The sequence below is a fragment of the Mugil cephalus genome, chromosome 1 (genome assembly GCF_022458985.1).
Source record: "Mugil cephalus isolate CIBA_MC_2020 chromosome 1, CIBA_Mcephalus_1.1, whole genome shotgun sequence".
Taxonomy (NCBI): Eukaryota; Metazoa; Chordata; class Actinopteri; order Mugiliformes; family Mugilidae; genus Mugil; species Mugil cephalus.
In genome coordinates, this window is record NC_061770.1 from 26,782,035 (window position 1) to 26,798,505 (window position 16,471).

General features: G+C 41.7%; 1 protein-coding gene across 4 annotated transcripts in view; it reads right to left on the bottom strand.

The window, feature by feature from the left end:
- Positions 1-4,033: 4,033 nt before the first annotated feature.
- Positions 4,034-16,471, bottom strand: part of cdk16 (cyclin-dependent kinase 16) — a 12,700-nt gene continuing 262 nt past the window's right edge. The window contains exons 2-17 of one of the 4 annotated variants that reach the window (XM_047586907.1): positions 15,417-15,617; positions 14,500-14,649; positions 14,099-14,217; positions 10,891-11,019; positions 10,744-10,800; positions 9,595-9,709; positions 9,392-9,486; positions 8,845-8,907; positions 8,559-8,682; positions 8,289-8,409; positions 8,094-8,191; positions 7,493-7,598; positions 6,099-6,141; positions 5,916-6,006; positions 5,735-5,809; positions 4,035-4,899 (exon numbers count right to left, since the gene is read on the bottom strand). In XM_047586907.1, the coding sequence (XP_047442863.1) occupies positions 4,862-4,899; positions 5,735-5,809; positions 5,916-6,006; positions 6,099-6,141; positions 7,493-7,598; positions 8,094-8,191; positions 8,289-8,409; positions 8,559-8,682; positions 8,845-8,907; positions 9,392-9,486; positions 9,595-9,709; positions 10,744-10,800; positions 10,891-11,019; positions 14,099-14,217; positions 14,500-14,649; positions 15,417-15,546 (1,554 nt within the window). In that variant the 5' untranslated portion in view covers positions 15,547-15,617 and the 3' untranslated portion in view covers positions 4,035-4,861. Of the gene's footprint in view, positions 4,900-5,734; positions 5,810-5,915; positions 6,007-6,098; positions 6,142-7,492; positions 7,599-8,093; positions 8,192-8,288; positions 8,410-8,558; positions 8,683-8,844; positions 8,908-9,391; positions 9,487-9,594; positions 9,710-10,743; positions 10,801-10,890; positions 11,020-14,098; positions 14,218-14,499; positions 14,650-15,416; positions 15,618-16,471 lie in introns of all 4 variants that reach the window. The other 3 variants (XR_007112946.1, XM_047586915.1, XM_047586922.1) reach the window with 3 other exon arrangements.

Genomic DNA, 16,471 nt, shown 5'->3' on the forward strand with positions numbered 1-16,471 from the left:
ACAGGAAGTGAACACATAGTCACTTCACACCTTCACTATTTACACATTTGAATGAGTTGGAGACACTTCACGTCTCTACAGACAACTCACTCATTTAAACAGTGAGTCACAAAACTGCTCAAAGGTTTTTACATCCTTCGGAATTTGCTAAATTTTTTCATAAAAAATATTCAAAAGATGCTGAAGATCGACACAGAGAACACAATGAAACACGTGAGACAGAAATATAGAAATAAAAGAAATAAAACAGGAAATACAAGATAATCTTTAAATTAGAAGGTTATAAACTATTGTTCATCTGCATCCGTCTTTGATTTCTGCTGCCACCTACTGGACAACACAAACAGTCGCTATAGTATCACTACATTAAAATATGTTGATGTGATAAACTTTTTTATTTTTCTAACTCAGAATAAAAACACGTGTCAGCTGATTAAAGTAAACATGAAAACTTGAACTCATTAATTTATTTATCTGTTTTTTTTGTTTTGTTTTGTTTTGTTTTTGTTTTTCTTTTAAGGAGAAATCAGGATTTAACGTCGGCTACTAGAGACCACGACACAGCGACCGAGCCTGGTAATAAATAAAGACTTTTATTGTATATTCATAGGTTGTAAATATATCCAGAGTACATGTAGTAAACATCGTTTTACACAACAACAGGCAAGACTTTCTTTTTCAAACTGGGAACCACATTCAAGTATTCAGATCCGCTCCAGATATTTCGTCATCAGGAGACACGTCGCACGGGTTTTCTTGGCAAATTAGGAAGATTATTCAAATGAACAGCATAGGAGTTACCTGGAAGAATCCCATCATGCATTGCGGTATATTACCGATAACTTTGGTTTGACCAAAAATGAAGCGTGGAAGCAGATTAAAAAAAAAAAAAAAAGAAGAAACAAGAAATGAAAGCAACGTTCAACAGAACCAGAGCAGCTCATAGATGACCTGAACATGATGATCTGCTCATATTCACATTAAACCAACTAAAGATTCACATCACATCCGTCTGTTCACCCTCTCACCTCCTCTCACACATTAAACAGGAAGAGCAGCAGCATCCTGGAGATCACTGCTGGAGTCATGGATCTCTGCATCTACTGGCAGCTTATCAGAACTACAAGAACCAGACACATTAGAGTCAAATGAGCCAATATTACATATCAGTGAGTTTGATCCAAGTCCTGTGGACGAGTCTGAAGACGAGTGGGACAATGTTTAGTGGACAGATGAGACCAGAGTAGAATAGTTTGGTCTAAATGTTTGGAGATGAACCAACACTGCATTCCAGCATCAGAACCTCATCCCTCCATGAAACATGGGGGCGCTAATGTCCTGGTTTGGGCCTGTTCTGCTGCATCTGCTCATCATTGATGGACCAATGAACTGTGAATTCTACCAGTGATCCTTCACAAGGAATAAAAGAAAGAAGAAAGGAACAGAAGGAAGGAAACTCCTCCAATCAGGAAGCTGGAGGACAAAAAGATCACAACAGCACCACCTGCAGGCAGCGAGGGGAAATACACCAACCTCTTTATTCTGGATCTGCAGCTAAGTTCAAGAAGGAAGGAAGGAAAGAATGAAGGACTAAAAGAAAGAAGGAGGGATGGAAAGAGAACGAGAGAAATAAAGAAGACGACGAGCCCAGGAACACTAGTGAACACGGGTTGTATTTCATGTTCTTTACCTTCAGGCTGCTCTGAGGACGTTATAATTTAATTATGTTTTAATTGGTCACAGGTCCAGACTCTTTCAGGGTCTCAGATCATCTCACTCTCCAGCTCTGAGGAGGAGGAGGGAGGAGGAGGAGGAGGAGGTGGGAGGAGGGAGGAGGAGGAGGAGGGAGGAGGTGTCTGCTCCTCAGCTTCAGATCTGATCATCTACAACGATCAGCTGTGTTCAGATCAACACTTTATAGTTACATTCATTCATTCATTCATTCACACTGGGCTCATAGAAGCGTCAAACACAGGAAATAAAAACTAATAAACATGTTTCAGAGTTTTATCGTCATCACTTTTACGTCTCGTTTTATTTCTGCTTCGAGCTGCAGCAGAAAACTAATGAACATTAATTTAAATAAAACAACATTAAACATCTTAACAGCAGGTTCCCTCTGCCCACTTCATCCTATCGTCATCATTATTATTATTGTCCTAGGAATAGTTCTCTATTGCTCTGCATCCTGTATGACTAAAAAATAAATATTCACATCAGCGACAAAAATATTCTGAAAAATACATAAAAAAATAAAAACAAATCGAGAAGTTCACACAAAATCAAAACTTCTATCAGCCGCAAACGGAAAAAAAAGGAACTTCATTCAGTGCTTCAGATTTAAAACTCATCCCTTCAAACCCCCCCACGGTTAAACGAGCCAATCGGGGCTCGCCACAGTCCTCTGATGTCATGGTGTGATGTCATTGAGGCTCTGGTGACATCACATGGTCCCAAAAGTCTCAGTGACACAAAATAAAAAAAATAAAATAAAGCTCTAGTCACTACAGATTATTAGTCTGACCTGTCCCAGTAATACTGCAGATAGGACCAGTATTACAGTACATACATATATATATTTATATATATATTTAGTCTGTAACCATAATCTCATGATCTGTAAATAAATAATAGGGGTGGGACTTTAACGCTTCACTGGCTTCAGGACCCAAATTATCGAGTCAAAGTTGGACAAACTCAGTCATTTAAAGTCAACACTGTTTTCAAAAAGTATTTAAGTATTTGAAATGGTATTTAACTGTCGGACTGTCCAGTTCTGACCGGGAATATTCTGCTCCTGTTTCTACTATTTAGAATTGAAATGCATTTTTCCAGACATTAAAAGAAAACGTCTGTGTCTATTCTTTGATTCAGTCGTCCACTAAAAGCCTTTGAAATAAAAACAAAAAAAGTTGCTTTTTGACGCAAATATTGTTATGTGATTAAAATGTATTTATTTATCTTTTTAATAGAGTCCCACCCCTAATATATATATATATATATTTATTTATACACACAAACATGCAGTACAATATAAAATCTGAAAATGTTCCGACTCAAACAGTTTCTCAGTTTTTGTGCAGATGTGGACCAAACGTGGCGCCTCCTGCTGGATCAAATAAATATAACACTGACTATTTATCCACGGTAGATTTAAAGATGCTCTCACACCGACGTCGCTGTTCTTAAACAGGGAGCCTGTGATGCTAACCAATGCTAACGCCAATGCTAGCAGAGCAGAACGTTACAGGAAATCTGTCTGGTTTAGTTCTAGAGGACGATACAAGCAGTAACACGGTGATGGAGAACAGCGCTGACAAGCTAGTTGTTAGCATCAACATTAGCAACACATTCAGCATCACAAATAGTATTGCCATTAGCATCCCCATTGGTGTCACCAATAGCATCAACACTAGGATTGCTGTTAACATCACAACTAGCACTGCCATTAGCATCCCCTTTGGGGATAGCATCACTATCTTTGCCATTAGCATCTCCACTGGCATCACCACTAGAATTGCTGTTAACATCACCACTAGCATTGCCATTAACACCCCGCTTAGCGTCATCAATAGCATCTCCACTAGGATTAGTATTGGCATCACCATTAGCATCTGCTCTTGACTCCATCCATCCAACCATCACAATAGTTTCTATATTTAGCGACTCAGCTACAGCTTCAATTTCAGTAAATGTGCAACCGCTCCTTGGTTTTCTAGTAAACAATGTGTGATGTATTTTATTTTTTCCTCAGCCAGATGTTTCCTTCCATACCAGCTGGTTCTGATCCAGGTTTTGTCTGTAAAGAGTCTTGACAAACAGCCGTCAGCTGTTAGCTGAATTATTATTGACCCCATACAAATAGAACTGAACTGAACATGTTTATATTTAACTCTATATATATATATATATGTGTGTATATATATATATATATATATATGTGTGTATATATATATATATATATATATGTGTGTGTGTGTATATATATATGTATATATATATGTGTGTGTATATATATATATATATATATATATATATATGTGTGTGTATATATATATATATATATAGGTAAATATAAATTCCAGTGGTCGATTGTTTCCTGATTCACTAAAATTTTCACGCAAAATTATAACCACAAAACTGTTAGCTGGCTCTTAGCATTGAGCCAGATTAAACATGCCGACTTCTTCCTGAACCAGAGCGACATTCACGTGTGAAAGCACCTGAAAACTGAACCTCGCAGACAAACATCGTCTGTGTCTTTGAGTTGTCGTCAGATCCTTCAGTCTGCAGCCGTTGCCCTGACAACACTCAGCTGATGATCCACGTAGAAGAACTCCGTGTTGGTGTGTTTAATCCGTGCAGTGAAAATGGAAGACATAACTTCCCGGAGAAGCGCTAACGTTAGCTGAGGCTGCGCTTTGAATCCGTTTCCGTTGGCAACACGCCGGCCTGTGATTGGTCAGCTGGCCTCAGGTGGCTGCTGTGATTCGTTATTGCATTTGTGAGAAGAGAAGCAGCATCTTGTCCCCGAACGAAAAAAACAACATGGCCGCCGCTTCCTGTCCTTTCAGTCTGTTCTGTTTCCGTTTGTTTGTTCCGCAGCAGACTCCGCCCCTCTGCCAAGTAATGAGAGAAGACTCCGCCTCCACGTAACGCAACAGTAGACTCCACCCCTCTTTAATGTTATAAGAGTAGACTCCTCCTCCATGCGACGGAATACGAAAAGACCCCACCCCCCATGTCATGTAAACAGAGCAGACTCTGCCTCTCTCTCCCAAGAATAGTCGACTCCGCCCCTCCACGATGTAATACAAGTAGACCTCGCCCCTCTTTGATGGAACTTTGCCTCCTTGTGATCTCAGAAGAGCAGGCTCCGCCTCCTGGCTGGGCTGATAGCTAGAAATAAAATATAAGACTGTGTGTTAGCATGTGAGAAACCTTTGTGCTGCTCCCTGTCAGACTGGAGCCTTTTTTCCCGGTTGTCCTCCCTGATCAGTGGTTTTCTGTTCAGTCCCTTGAGTTCCCTTCACATTGTCCATGGTGTGAAATGTTCTTCCTTCCACTATTAAACACAGCCCTGAGTTCTACTGCTGACTTTCTCCAAACGTTTCTTCCAATTCAACTTCCAGGAATAATTTAAGCTTTCAGGGTAGATTCTACATGTTTCCTTGCCTTCAGTCGGGCAATAATTTAGCCGTTTCAGACTTCTAATTTTCCTCTGCCTGACTGCAGCAATGTCCTCACCCTAATCCCCCACCAGACTAACATCTCTCTCCACCAGACTAACATCTCCTCCTCCAGACTAACATCTCCTCCACCACCAGACTAACATCTCTCCACCAGACTAACATCTAACTCTCTCCAGACTAACATCTCCTTCACCAGACTAACATCTCCCTCCACCAGACTAACATCTCCTCCTCCACCAGACTAACATCTTCTCCTCCACCAGACTAACATCTCCTCCTCCACCAGAATAACATCTCCTCCACCAGACTAACATCTTCTCCTTCAGACTAACATCTTCTCCACCACGGGATGTGGAGGAGGAAATGAGAAGCTCCTCATAAATAACTTGTTGAAGATAATGAACTAATGATCCACCAGGAGGCGCTGGACTATGAGCTCAGTTACATCCAGGTGGAGGAGGCTTTTTGTTTCCTTACAAACACAGCTGTGTGTGTGTGTGTGTGTGTGTGTGTGTGTGTGTGTGTGTGTGTGTGTGTGTTACCTGTATCAGGTGTTGCCGTTGGTTTCATCACTTCTTTTTCCAGTTGAATCTCAGGTAAACTGAAGATGGACGTTGCTGAAACAACCAGACACGTTACCATCGCACTGCTGCTTCAAATCAGACCATAAATACGTTAAACACAAACATTAAAAAAAAAAAAAAAAAAAAAACGTCAACTCACTGTCAGGAAGCGTCTTGACTCGGTTTCCAAGGTTACTGAAGTAACCGTGGTTCATGGACTCGTCTGCTGAGATCCTCTTTTTCCCTTCAAACTAAAGTTCACATAAAGTTTAAATACACATCAACCGTAACGTTTTGTCATCTTGTTGATGAGACAGAGAAACGCTGTGGGGCGTTCACTGACCTGCAGGAACTTTGACAACAGCTCAACTCCTTCAGTGCTGAGCCTGAACAACACAAACATCAACATCATCAGAGCAGAAAGGAATGAACGTTTTGACATCTCTGCGCACTAAACTAATTAAACTCTGGTTAGATCCTGGAACACTGACGTTGTGTGAATGTTTGTCATCATGTTGCTGTTGTCTGACTTGTGTGGGTCCTTCAGTATCTTCACTGTGTTGGGATTCTTTGTGGTTAATCTTGGTTAATTTGACATGAAATCTATATTTATTGTTTGGTACCAGAGCTCGTTAAATGGTCCTGGGATTTGCATGTAATTCTTTTTTAGTGGAAAGTTTGAATGGAATTCATTGGCTCATGTTTTAGCCTCTCAAAAAGGTTGTTTGTTAGTTGAACAAGCTCCTAGCTCCATTATTGAGCCTTTTTACAGGAGATATATTTGTTTTATGAGACGTTTTATAGTTGAAAACGAAAATGTACTTGAATAACCGTTTATGGAGATGGTGGAGTTGCCCAAACTGAATAAATAGCGCACATATAAACACTAAACTGCTTTGATAGTTTAGTCTTGTAGTGACTAACATGTCTGCTGTAAAATCTATGTTTCCATAGACAGACTCGCCTCCTAGTTTCACATTTATTTTGAAGCCTGCGCCGTATCAGGGACTCACTGGAACAGCTGATGATCCAAACATTTCCAGTAACTCCACAGAGTTGTGAAGTCCAAAAGTCAAAATGTATTGAACAAAGATCGATGGAATAATTTCCAACATGAACATCATGTTTTTATCTAAGGGAATATTCCTCTTCAGTCCATATTATTCCACCTTTAGCCTGTAGAAATATTTTCTCTGCGCTCACGGAACTGTTTGATCTCCGACGTGAGGAACAAATGAGTTACACCTGTATTAACAAGGCGGTCTAACAGAAGATTTATTAAAGAAGCTGAAGTTGTAAACTCAGATGTATGACTTTATTGAAGTTGACCTCCAGTGGACTTATTCATATTTATTTACATGTTTTCAGGAGTGATGTTTTTAGTGATGAGTCACTGTAACGCTGATTTATCTCACTGACCAATCAGTTTGCTTGGTCGGAAACATTTTTTGTGAAATCTACCTGAGGTCAGTGACGGTGCTGATAATCAAGACGTTAGTGTTCTAGGGTTCTAGGGACGAACTGCTGAATGTTCATGTTTATACCTGGTTTTAACTGGTTTTAACTTTATTAGTGGAGCAGGTTGATTCGTTTAGTTTATTGGTTTATCACAAGCGAAGGCACATGCCAAAAGACAGAGAAGCACTGGAAATAAAGTTCCTTAGATCAGCAGCAGGAAAGAACCAAAGGAAGAGTGAGGGATGAAGGCTATGTTCTCAGGGAGAAGTGTGGTCGTACCTGGGGGTGTGGTTACTCAGCCTCTCTGCTCGGTACTGGGGGTAATTAAACGCCACAAACTCCTCGTTAGTACTGATCCCGGGCCAGCTCTGCTCCGTGGGGGTACCTGAACCAAGAACATTCACCTCATCAGGTAGAACCCCAACATCAGGTAGAACCTCATCATCTGGATGAACCTCATCATCAGATAGAACCCCATCATCAGGTAGAACTCCATCATGTGAGCTCTATTCATTCTATTGTTACTGTAGCTGGTAACAAACATTTTATTGTTCGATGTCACTTATTTGTGTTTTTATTTATTCTGAAATTCCATAAAAAACCCAGCAAAGGTGAAAATGAACTGAACATTTAAATTTTGAAAATGTTGATTAATGAATCGGTCCTGTCAAATAAAGACAAAAGAAAAGAAGGACGAAATGGAAGCTGATTGGTTCTTACTGATGATGTAACAGAAGCTGATTGGTTCTTACTGATGATGTAACAGAAGCTGATTGGTTCTTACTGATGATGTAACAGAAGCTGATTGGTTCTTACTGATGATGTAACAGAAGCTGATTGGTTCTCAGTGATGATGTAACAGAAGCTGATTGGTTCTCACCCAGCAACTTGAAGATGAAGTGCAGCTCCTCCTCTACTGTGGAACCAGGAAACAGAGGTCGACCTGTCGCCATCTCATAGAAGATACAACCGACTCCCCTAGAACCAGAACCAGAACCAGAACCGGTGGAACCAAGCCTGTGAACATTTTTTCAACATTACAGTAGAATGAAAGGACGGTAGAACTGTAACTGACCACATGTCGATGTGGGTGGAGTAGTCGGTGCTGCCCAGGAGGATGTCGGGGGGGCGGTACCACAGCGTCACCACCTCGTTGGAGTACGTCTTGGTCGGGATCGACTTGGCTCGAGCCAAACCTGAAACACACCAGGGTTCTTTACTCAGCAGGTCTACAGACACATGACAGGGTCATATTATATTACTGTGTTTATACACAGCTCCAACAAACATGAGCCGGGGAAAGTTCCTCTGGTTTCCAGGAGCAGTCTAGTCCTACCAAACCTACCGAAATCTGCCAGTTTGAGTTCTCCTCGGTCGTTGATCAGCAGGTTTTGGGGTTTCAGGTCCCGGTGGAGAACCTTCCTCCGGTGACAGTACGACAAACCACGCAGCAACTGGAAAAGGAAGAGCTGAGGACACAAAGAACGGTCCAGTCACAAACATTGTTGATTGATTCAAGGTTCTGGTTGGTTCCAGCAGAGAACACACGAGCATCTTAAACATATGTGAGAACCAGGGATGGAGGATGGGTGGATGGACAATCAGCAGCATGACAATAAAGGTTTTCTCACTTTGACGTTGTGAACGTTGATGATGTTCCCACAGTCGTCCAGATACTGTTTCAGATCCTTGTCCTGGAATAAAGTTTAATAACGTTCATTAGGAGCTGATGGAGGACGACACAGAACGTAGAGACACTAGAACGATTATTAGAATTATTATCACATTCTTTTTCCTGTTGAGTCGTTTTATTGTTGATGATGTCACCACCTCAACAAACTGCATTTAAACTGCACACATGGTGGGACACAGGGTTCTGGTTCCTCATCTGGTTCTTCTTCTGGTTTCTCTTGTTCTTGGGTTCTTCTATTGGTTCTTCTACTGATTCTCCTACTTTTATTGATTCTTCTGGTTCTGATTCTTCTTCCTTTGGTTTTTCTGGTTCTTCTTATTCTAGTTCTTCTTCTTTTAGTGATTCTTCTACTTCTTCTTGTTTGTTGTAGTTTTTTTTCTGGTTCTTCTTCTTCTGTTTTTGTCAGCATTGACAGTAGCTAACTACCATTAAAACAGACCTAAAACGAATTAGTAGAAATGATGGATCTGGACTGAAGCTCTTACCAGATACTCAAACACCAGCGTGAGGGACTTCTGAGTGTGGATGATGTCATGAAGCGTGACGATGTTGGCGTGTTTCAGATCCTTCAACAGAGACACTGAGGGAGAAAATACAGACGTAACCATCCTGTAGTTAGTACGTCCAACAGTACATTTAGTGCTAGAACGCTATGAGTTGGTTCAGTTTGATAAAAGTACTGCAGTACCTTCTCTGATCGCAGTACACGGAGCTCCTTCTTCATGTTCCAGACGGATTTCCTTCAGAGCCACGAGGTTCTCAGTCAGTTTGCTGCGTCCTTTATAGACGGTAGCGTACGTCCCCTGGAGACGGGAAAAGAAAGGAGACGCTTTCATCCACAGTCAGGTCCAGGACCAATGGCAGAACTGACGTATGGAGTTTTTAAACCCTCAGTTAGGGAGGCCGGTCAAAACGAATCAGGATCATCTCCAGAACCATCAGGTCCATGTTCCTGACTTTGGTCTCAATGGACCCTGGTCTCTATGGACCCGAGTCTCCATGGACATTGGTCTCTATGGACCCTGGTCTCTATGGATCCTGGTCTCCATGGATCCTGGTCTCCATGGACCCTGGTCTCCATGGACCCTGGTCTCCATAGACCCTGGTCTCCATGGACCCTGGTCTCCATGGACCCTGGTTCCATGGACCGTGGTCTCCATAATCTCTATAGCTCAGACTTCAGTAACATTGAGTCTGATTAATTAGTGATGAACTAAAATATCTTCTAGATTAGAGACTAGAAACCACCCTGATAGTAATGACATCATCCATCAACCCGTGAACCAGACCTGGACCCAGAGTTTCTAGAAACACCACAAAGCTCACATGTTCTCCACAGGTTCTAGTGAAATAGAACCAGGTCCACTCTCCATTCGGACATTACAAAACACTACAGGGATCAGATTCTATCAGTCCAGTCACCACGCGGTTGATAGTTGGTGTAGAATGACGTGCGTAGACTTTACAGGGAATTAAATATTGAGACAGACTCAACGTTCTGACATGCTGACTGTCTGTCTGTGTGTTCTTGCTGTTAGCTGAGGCTAGCTGGTTAGCTGCAGCTATGTGACGCTTGGCATCAATGGAAAGAGGAGCTTCTCTGGTTTCACATGACACCCAGCATGGCAGAGTGGAGCAGAGAGGATTGTGGGTACTATTGTATTCCATTTTCACTGTCCTTTTATTTTTTTTAACTAAAATATTCAAACTGGTAACATACAAATATTTGAGTGAAATGTTCTTGTTCGGTTGTTCATCTCGTTTTAGAGAGAAAAGCAAAACACTTGGTAGTGGTTGGAAGGAATTAATGGATCAGATGAATCAAGTGCGTCCTCACCTCTCCCAGTTTGTCCAGTTTGATGTAAGTCTCTAGTTTCCCAAAACCGATCTCTGACTGCGTGAAATAAACACACAGAGCAAAGTGTTAACGGAGTCATTGTGGAGCGGAGGCGTCGCAGAGATCAACAGAGTCAGACGGTCGTACCAGAGACACCCTCCGCAGCCGCCTGCTGATTGGCTGCTCAAACAAAGCCGGACCAATCACGTTAAACTTCTCCAGGTAATCCTCTGGAAGACGGATGTCGGCAGGCAACGAGAGGCGTTTATTGATGTCCTGAAAGACACGAGACACTTTACGGTCGTTACACGAGACCAACAGAGACTCCGGATACGATGTTTAGCTTTATTTTGTGAGTGAAAACCAAAGTGCATTTCTGCTCCTGTGCCGCTCAGACAGTTTATTCTGCAACGTTAAGGTCGGTTTCTAAATAATAGATAATCTATGCTTTTAAAGACCGTCTGCACGGTTACAGACGTCATGGTGGTTATAGCATGAAAACCTGGAGTTAACTCATCAAACACTATACAGCAGCACAGATTCTCCCGTTAATCCCAAACACACGAGTTCATCGTGCAAAACAAGTCATGTTCACTACGACATGAACTAAAGGAGTCGACGGACGCAGCGTCAAGTCTTTCAACTTCTGTGCAAAGTGTTGACTTCAAACTACAAACCAGTTTAAATTGTGTTGATAACGTGTTAGTAATTCACACCAGGCCTTTTCCTGCATGTTGTTAGAATATTAGGGGATGCCTCCTTTCCTATTGGTGGACAAATGCATCACATAAACTAATCAGAAAATGATACAGCAATGGCGCCAAAACGAAGGAAAGGGAGTTCTGAGCTTTGGGACATTTAGACGTTAGAATCAGTGTCAGTTACTTTGTTCTTTAACACATTTGTACATCAGCGTTTGAAATTTACGAGGTTTAAAAATGGTTGTTAAACACATCTAACGCACCTTTTCCTCCTCTCATTAGATGGTTTTAGGTCCAATGTCTTCGTACAGTTTGTGAAAACGAATAAATGAATAAATAAATAAATAATAAATAAATAAATAATAATAAATAAATAAATGAATAACTGTGGGTGTGATGAAAAGAATGATCATTTTCAGTTATATTCTAGGTCACGTCAGCGTCTTCTACAGCGTCTCTGAGTGTGTTATTGTTGTGTTGTTGTTGTGTTATTGTTGTTGTGTTATTGTTGTGTTAACAGTGTGTTATTGTTGTGTTACTGTTGCGTTATTGTTGTGTTAAGAGTGTGTTGTTGTTGTGTTATTGTTGTGTTAACAGTGTGTTATTGTTGTGTTGTTGTTGTGTTATTGTTGTGTTGTTGTTGTGTTGTTGGAGTGTTATTGTTGTGTTATTGTTGTGTTGTTGTTGTGTTGTTGTTGTGTTATTGCTGGGTTATTGCTGTGTTGTTGTTGTGTTATTGCTGTGTTATTGCTGTGTTGTTGTTGTGTTGTTGTTGTGTTATTGCTGTGTTGTTGTTGTGTTGTTGTTGTGTTATTGTTGTGTTATTGTTGTGATGTTGTTGTTGTTGTGTTATTGTTGTGTTAACAGTGTGTTATTGTTGTGTTAAGAGTGTGTTGTTGTTGTGTTATTGTTGTGTTAACAGTGTGTTATTGTTGTGTTATTGTTGTGTTGTTGTTGTGTTGTTGGAGTGTTATTGTTGTGTTATTGCTGTGTTGTTGTTGTGTTGTTGGAGTGTTATTGTTGTGTTATTGCTGTGTTGTTGTTGTGTTATTGCTGTGTTATTGCTGTGTTGTTGTGTTATTGCTGTGTTGTTGTTGTGTTATTGTTGTGTTGTTGTTGTGTTACTGTTGTGTTACTGCTGTGTTACTGCTGTGTTATTGCTGTGTTAACAGTGTGTTGTTGTTGTGTTATTGCTGTGTTATTGTTGTGTTGTTGTGTTATTGTTGTGTTAACAGTGTGTTATTGTTGTGTTGTTGTTGTGTTATTGTTGTGTTATTGTTATGTTGTTGTTGTGTTATTGCTGTGTTATTGTTGTGTTATTGCTGTGTTATTGTTGTGTTATTGGTGTGTTACTGTTGTGTTATTGCTGTGTTAACAGTGTGTTGTTGTTGTGTTATTGCTGTGTTATTGTTGTGTTGTTGTTGTGTTATTGTTGTGTTATTGTTGTGTTGTTGTTGTGTTATTGTTGTGTTGTTGTTGTGTTAACAGTGTGTTATTGTTGTGTTGTTGTTGTGTTATTGTTGTGTTGTTGTTGTGTTATTGCTGTGTTGTTGTTGTGTTGTTGGTGTGTTACTGTTGTGTTATTGCTGTGTTAACAGTGTGTTGTTGTGTTGTTGTTGTGTTATTGTTGTGTTAACAGTGTGTTGTTGTTGTGTTGTGGTTGTGTTGTGGTTGTGTTATGGCTGTGTTATGGCTGTGTTATGGCTGTGTTGTTGCTGTGTTGTTGCTGTGTTGTTGCTGTGTTGTTGTTGTGTTAACAGTGTGTTATTGTTGTGTTATTGCTGTGTTATTGTTGTGTTGTGTTGTTGTTGTGTTATTGCTGTGTTATTGTTGTGTTGTTGGTGTGTTACTGTTGTGTTATTGTTGTGTTATTGCTGTGTTAACAGTGTGTTGTTGTTGTGTTATTGCTGTGTTATTGTTGTGTTGTTGTTGTGTTGTTGTTGTGTTGTTGTTGTGTTATGGTTGTGTTATGGTTGTGTTGTTGTTGTGTTACTGTTGTGTTACTGTTGTGTTACTGTTTTGTTATTGTTGTGTTATTGCTGTGTTATTGTTGTGTTATTGTTGTGTTACTGTTGTGTTATTGTTGTGTTGTTGTTGTGTTATTGTTGTGTTGTTGGTGTGTTACTGTTGTGTTACTGTTGTGTTCTTGTTGTGTTATTGCTGTGTTAACAGTGTGTTATTGTTGTGTTGTTGTTGTGTTGTTGTTGTGTTATTGTTGTGTTATTGTTGTGTTAACAGTGTGTAATTGTTGTGTTATTGTTGTGTTGTTGTTGTGTTGTTGTTGTGTTGTTGTTGTGTTATTGTTGTGTTGTTGTTGTGTTGTTGTTGTGTTATTGTTGTGTTATTGTTGTGTTAACAGTGTGTAATTGTTGTGTTATTGTTGTGTTGTTGTTGTGTTGTTGTTGTGTTGTTGTTGTGTTATTGTTGTGTTGTTGTTGTGTTGTTGCTGTGTTATTGTTGTGTTATTGTTGTGTTAACAGTGTGTAATTGTTGTGTTCTTGTTGTGTTGTTGTTGTGTTATTGTTGTGTTGTTGTTGTGTTATTGCTGTGTTACTGTTGTTTTGTTGTTGTGTTATTGCTGTGTTATTGTTGTGTTACTGTTGTGTTATTGTTGTGTTGTTGTTGTGTTGTTGCTGTGTTATTTGTGCGTCTACCTCGGTGGAGATCTTCTTGTTCCTCATTCTGACTCTGACTGGACTCTGGACGTCGTCTGAGGAAGAAGCCGGGTCACTTTCTCCATCTGAACTCATCTTCACATCTTCATGGACAATCTCTGAACACACACAGTGGAACACACTCAGTCACCGACGCACAACGAGTCCAACGTACGAGGCCGACACGTGACTCTGACTCTCAGGATATTTATTTATTTATCTCATTCTCCAACGTTCCTGCAGAAACATGACTCTACACATGTCCAGTCCTTCCTGGAGCTCCAGCTTCACGTGTTTCCTTGTGTTGTTTGTCTGCGGCCTTTAAGCAGATGCAGCCTGTAGAGGAGTTAACCCCTGGGGGGTGGAGGGGGTGGAGGGGGCGGAGTGTGAGGAGCTCGTACCCAGTCTGGTGGTGTGGTTCAGGTAGGAGCTCAGGCTGCGTCCGAGGCCGCGGGGTTTCCTCAGCGAGCTGCTGTACGACTGAAGCAAAGACTGAACAGAAGAGGACGAAGCTCGAACCTTCAAACCACCAGAGGAACGGAGAGACACCTCTGAGGGAGGAGGGAGGAGAGAGGAGGGGGGAGGAGGGGGGGGGGCGGTTGGTTGAGGAGACGAAAGGAGAAGAGAAGCAGAAAAATGAAGTTAAAGAAGAAAAATAAAACAACATAAAAATTAATTGGCTAATTGATTGATTGACAGACAATCAATCAATTAGCCGCTGATCCAACCAACCACTCAGAGCAGAGGGGGGAGGCGGGCGGGAGGAGTCTGTGTGTCAGGAATGGTACTACCAACCTCCGAGTTACTAGTCTTCTGTGAAAAGCAGCAACAGATTTCACAGTTTTCAGAGTCACCACGTTAGACTGAGGCTGGAACCAACAAACTGAGCGCTGCTCTAAAGACGAGGAACGAGGAACGAGGAACGTCCTCAGACTAGAACCTCCTCTGGAAGTCACTTACTTTAGGTCTGTACATAAACTAAAGCTACGTCCCTGTAGCATCAAAACATCTTCTACGACAACAACAAGAACGAGAAGCAAAAGAAGAAGAAGAACCAAAAGAAGAGAAAGCAGAAGAAGAAGAACCTATACAAGAACCAGAAGAAAAGTAGTAGAATTAGTAGAAGAGGAACCGGTAGAAACAGAACTCCAGGACATTTAACATCGGACCAGGACGTCCTGACGTCCTGAAGGTGTTTAACGTTTAACAAACTAAAATATCTGGAACTAAAACAAAAACTAATTCATTTGCTCCTTTGACCTCCAGCACCAGATCAACAGGCGATCAGGTGACCTGGTCACACCTGGGAGGGCGTTACCTGAGTCGCTGTGTGATGTCACTTCCTGAGCGATGCTGTCACTCAGCGTCCTGTCCCCTCCCCCTCCCCCGGCCCCTCCCCTCCCCAGAGTGAGGGACAGCTGCCGTTTGATCTTCCTCATCCTCTCCATGAGGGGGGGCCGGGGGGGCAGAGGTGGGCGTGACGCTGAGGGGGGCGGGGCAGCCAGCCTGGAGACCGCACCTGGACAGGTAAACACAGGTAAATGTCCAGTTACTCACATTCTGCTCTTGAACGTAGCTCAGGAACAGACGCCGTGAATTATTCTGAATGGATAAAGTTCACTTCTGCTAACACCCACTGAGTGATTATCTTCTGGACAGCTAACATGCTAACATGCTAACACCTAGCCGACAGGTTATTTACCTGACAGCTAGCCTGCTAACACCTAGCTGACTGACAGGTCATTTACCTGACAATTAACAGGCTAACACCTGGATGACAGGTTATCTACCTGACAGCTAACAGGCTAACACCTAGCTGACAGGTTATCTACCTGACAGCTAACAGGCTAACACCTAGCTGCCAGGTGATCTACCTGACAGCTAACAGGCTAACACCTAGCTGACAGGTTATTTACCTGACAGCTAACAGGCTAACACCTAGCTGGCTGACAGGTTATCTACCTGACAGCTAACAGGCTAACACCTGGCTGACTGACTGATCTACCTGACAGCTATTATGCTAACACCTAGCTGACAGGTTATCTACCTGACAGCTAACAGGCTAACACCTAGCTGCCAGGTTATCTACCTGACAGCTAACAGGCTAACACCCAGCTGACAGGTTATCTACCTGACAGCTAACAGGCTAACACCTAGCTGACAGGTTATCTACCTGACAGCTAACAGGCTAACACCTAGCTGACTGACTGATCTACCGAGCAGCTACATTTCATCAGAATCCTGCGTTAACAGTGAACCGAGACGATAAATCTCCGTGTTTACTTCCATCCGCTTCTCCGTCATATCTGTGGGTCCGTCTACGTCCTGTGCATCTCTGTGTATCGGTGTTCGGAGGACGGGACGTGTGTACTT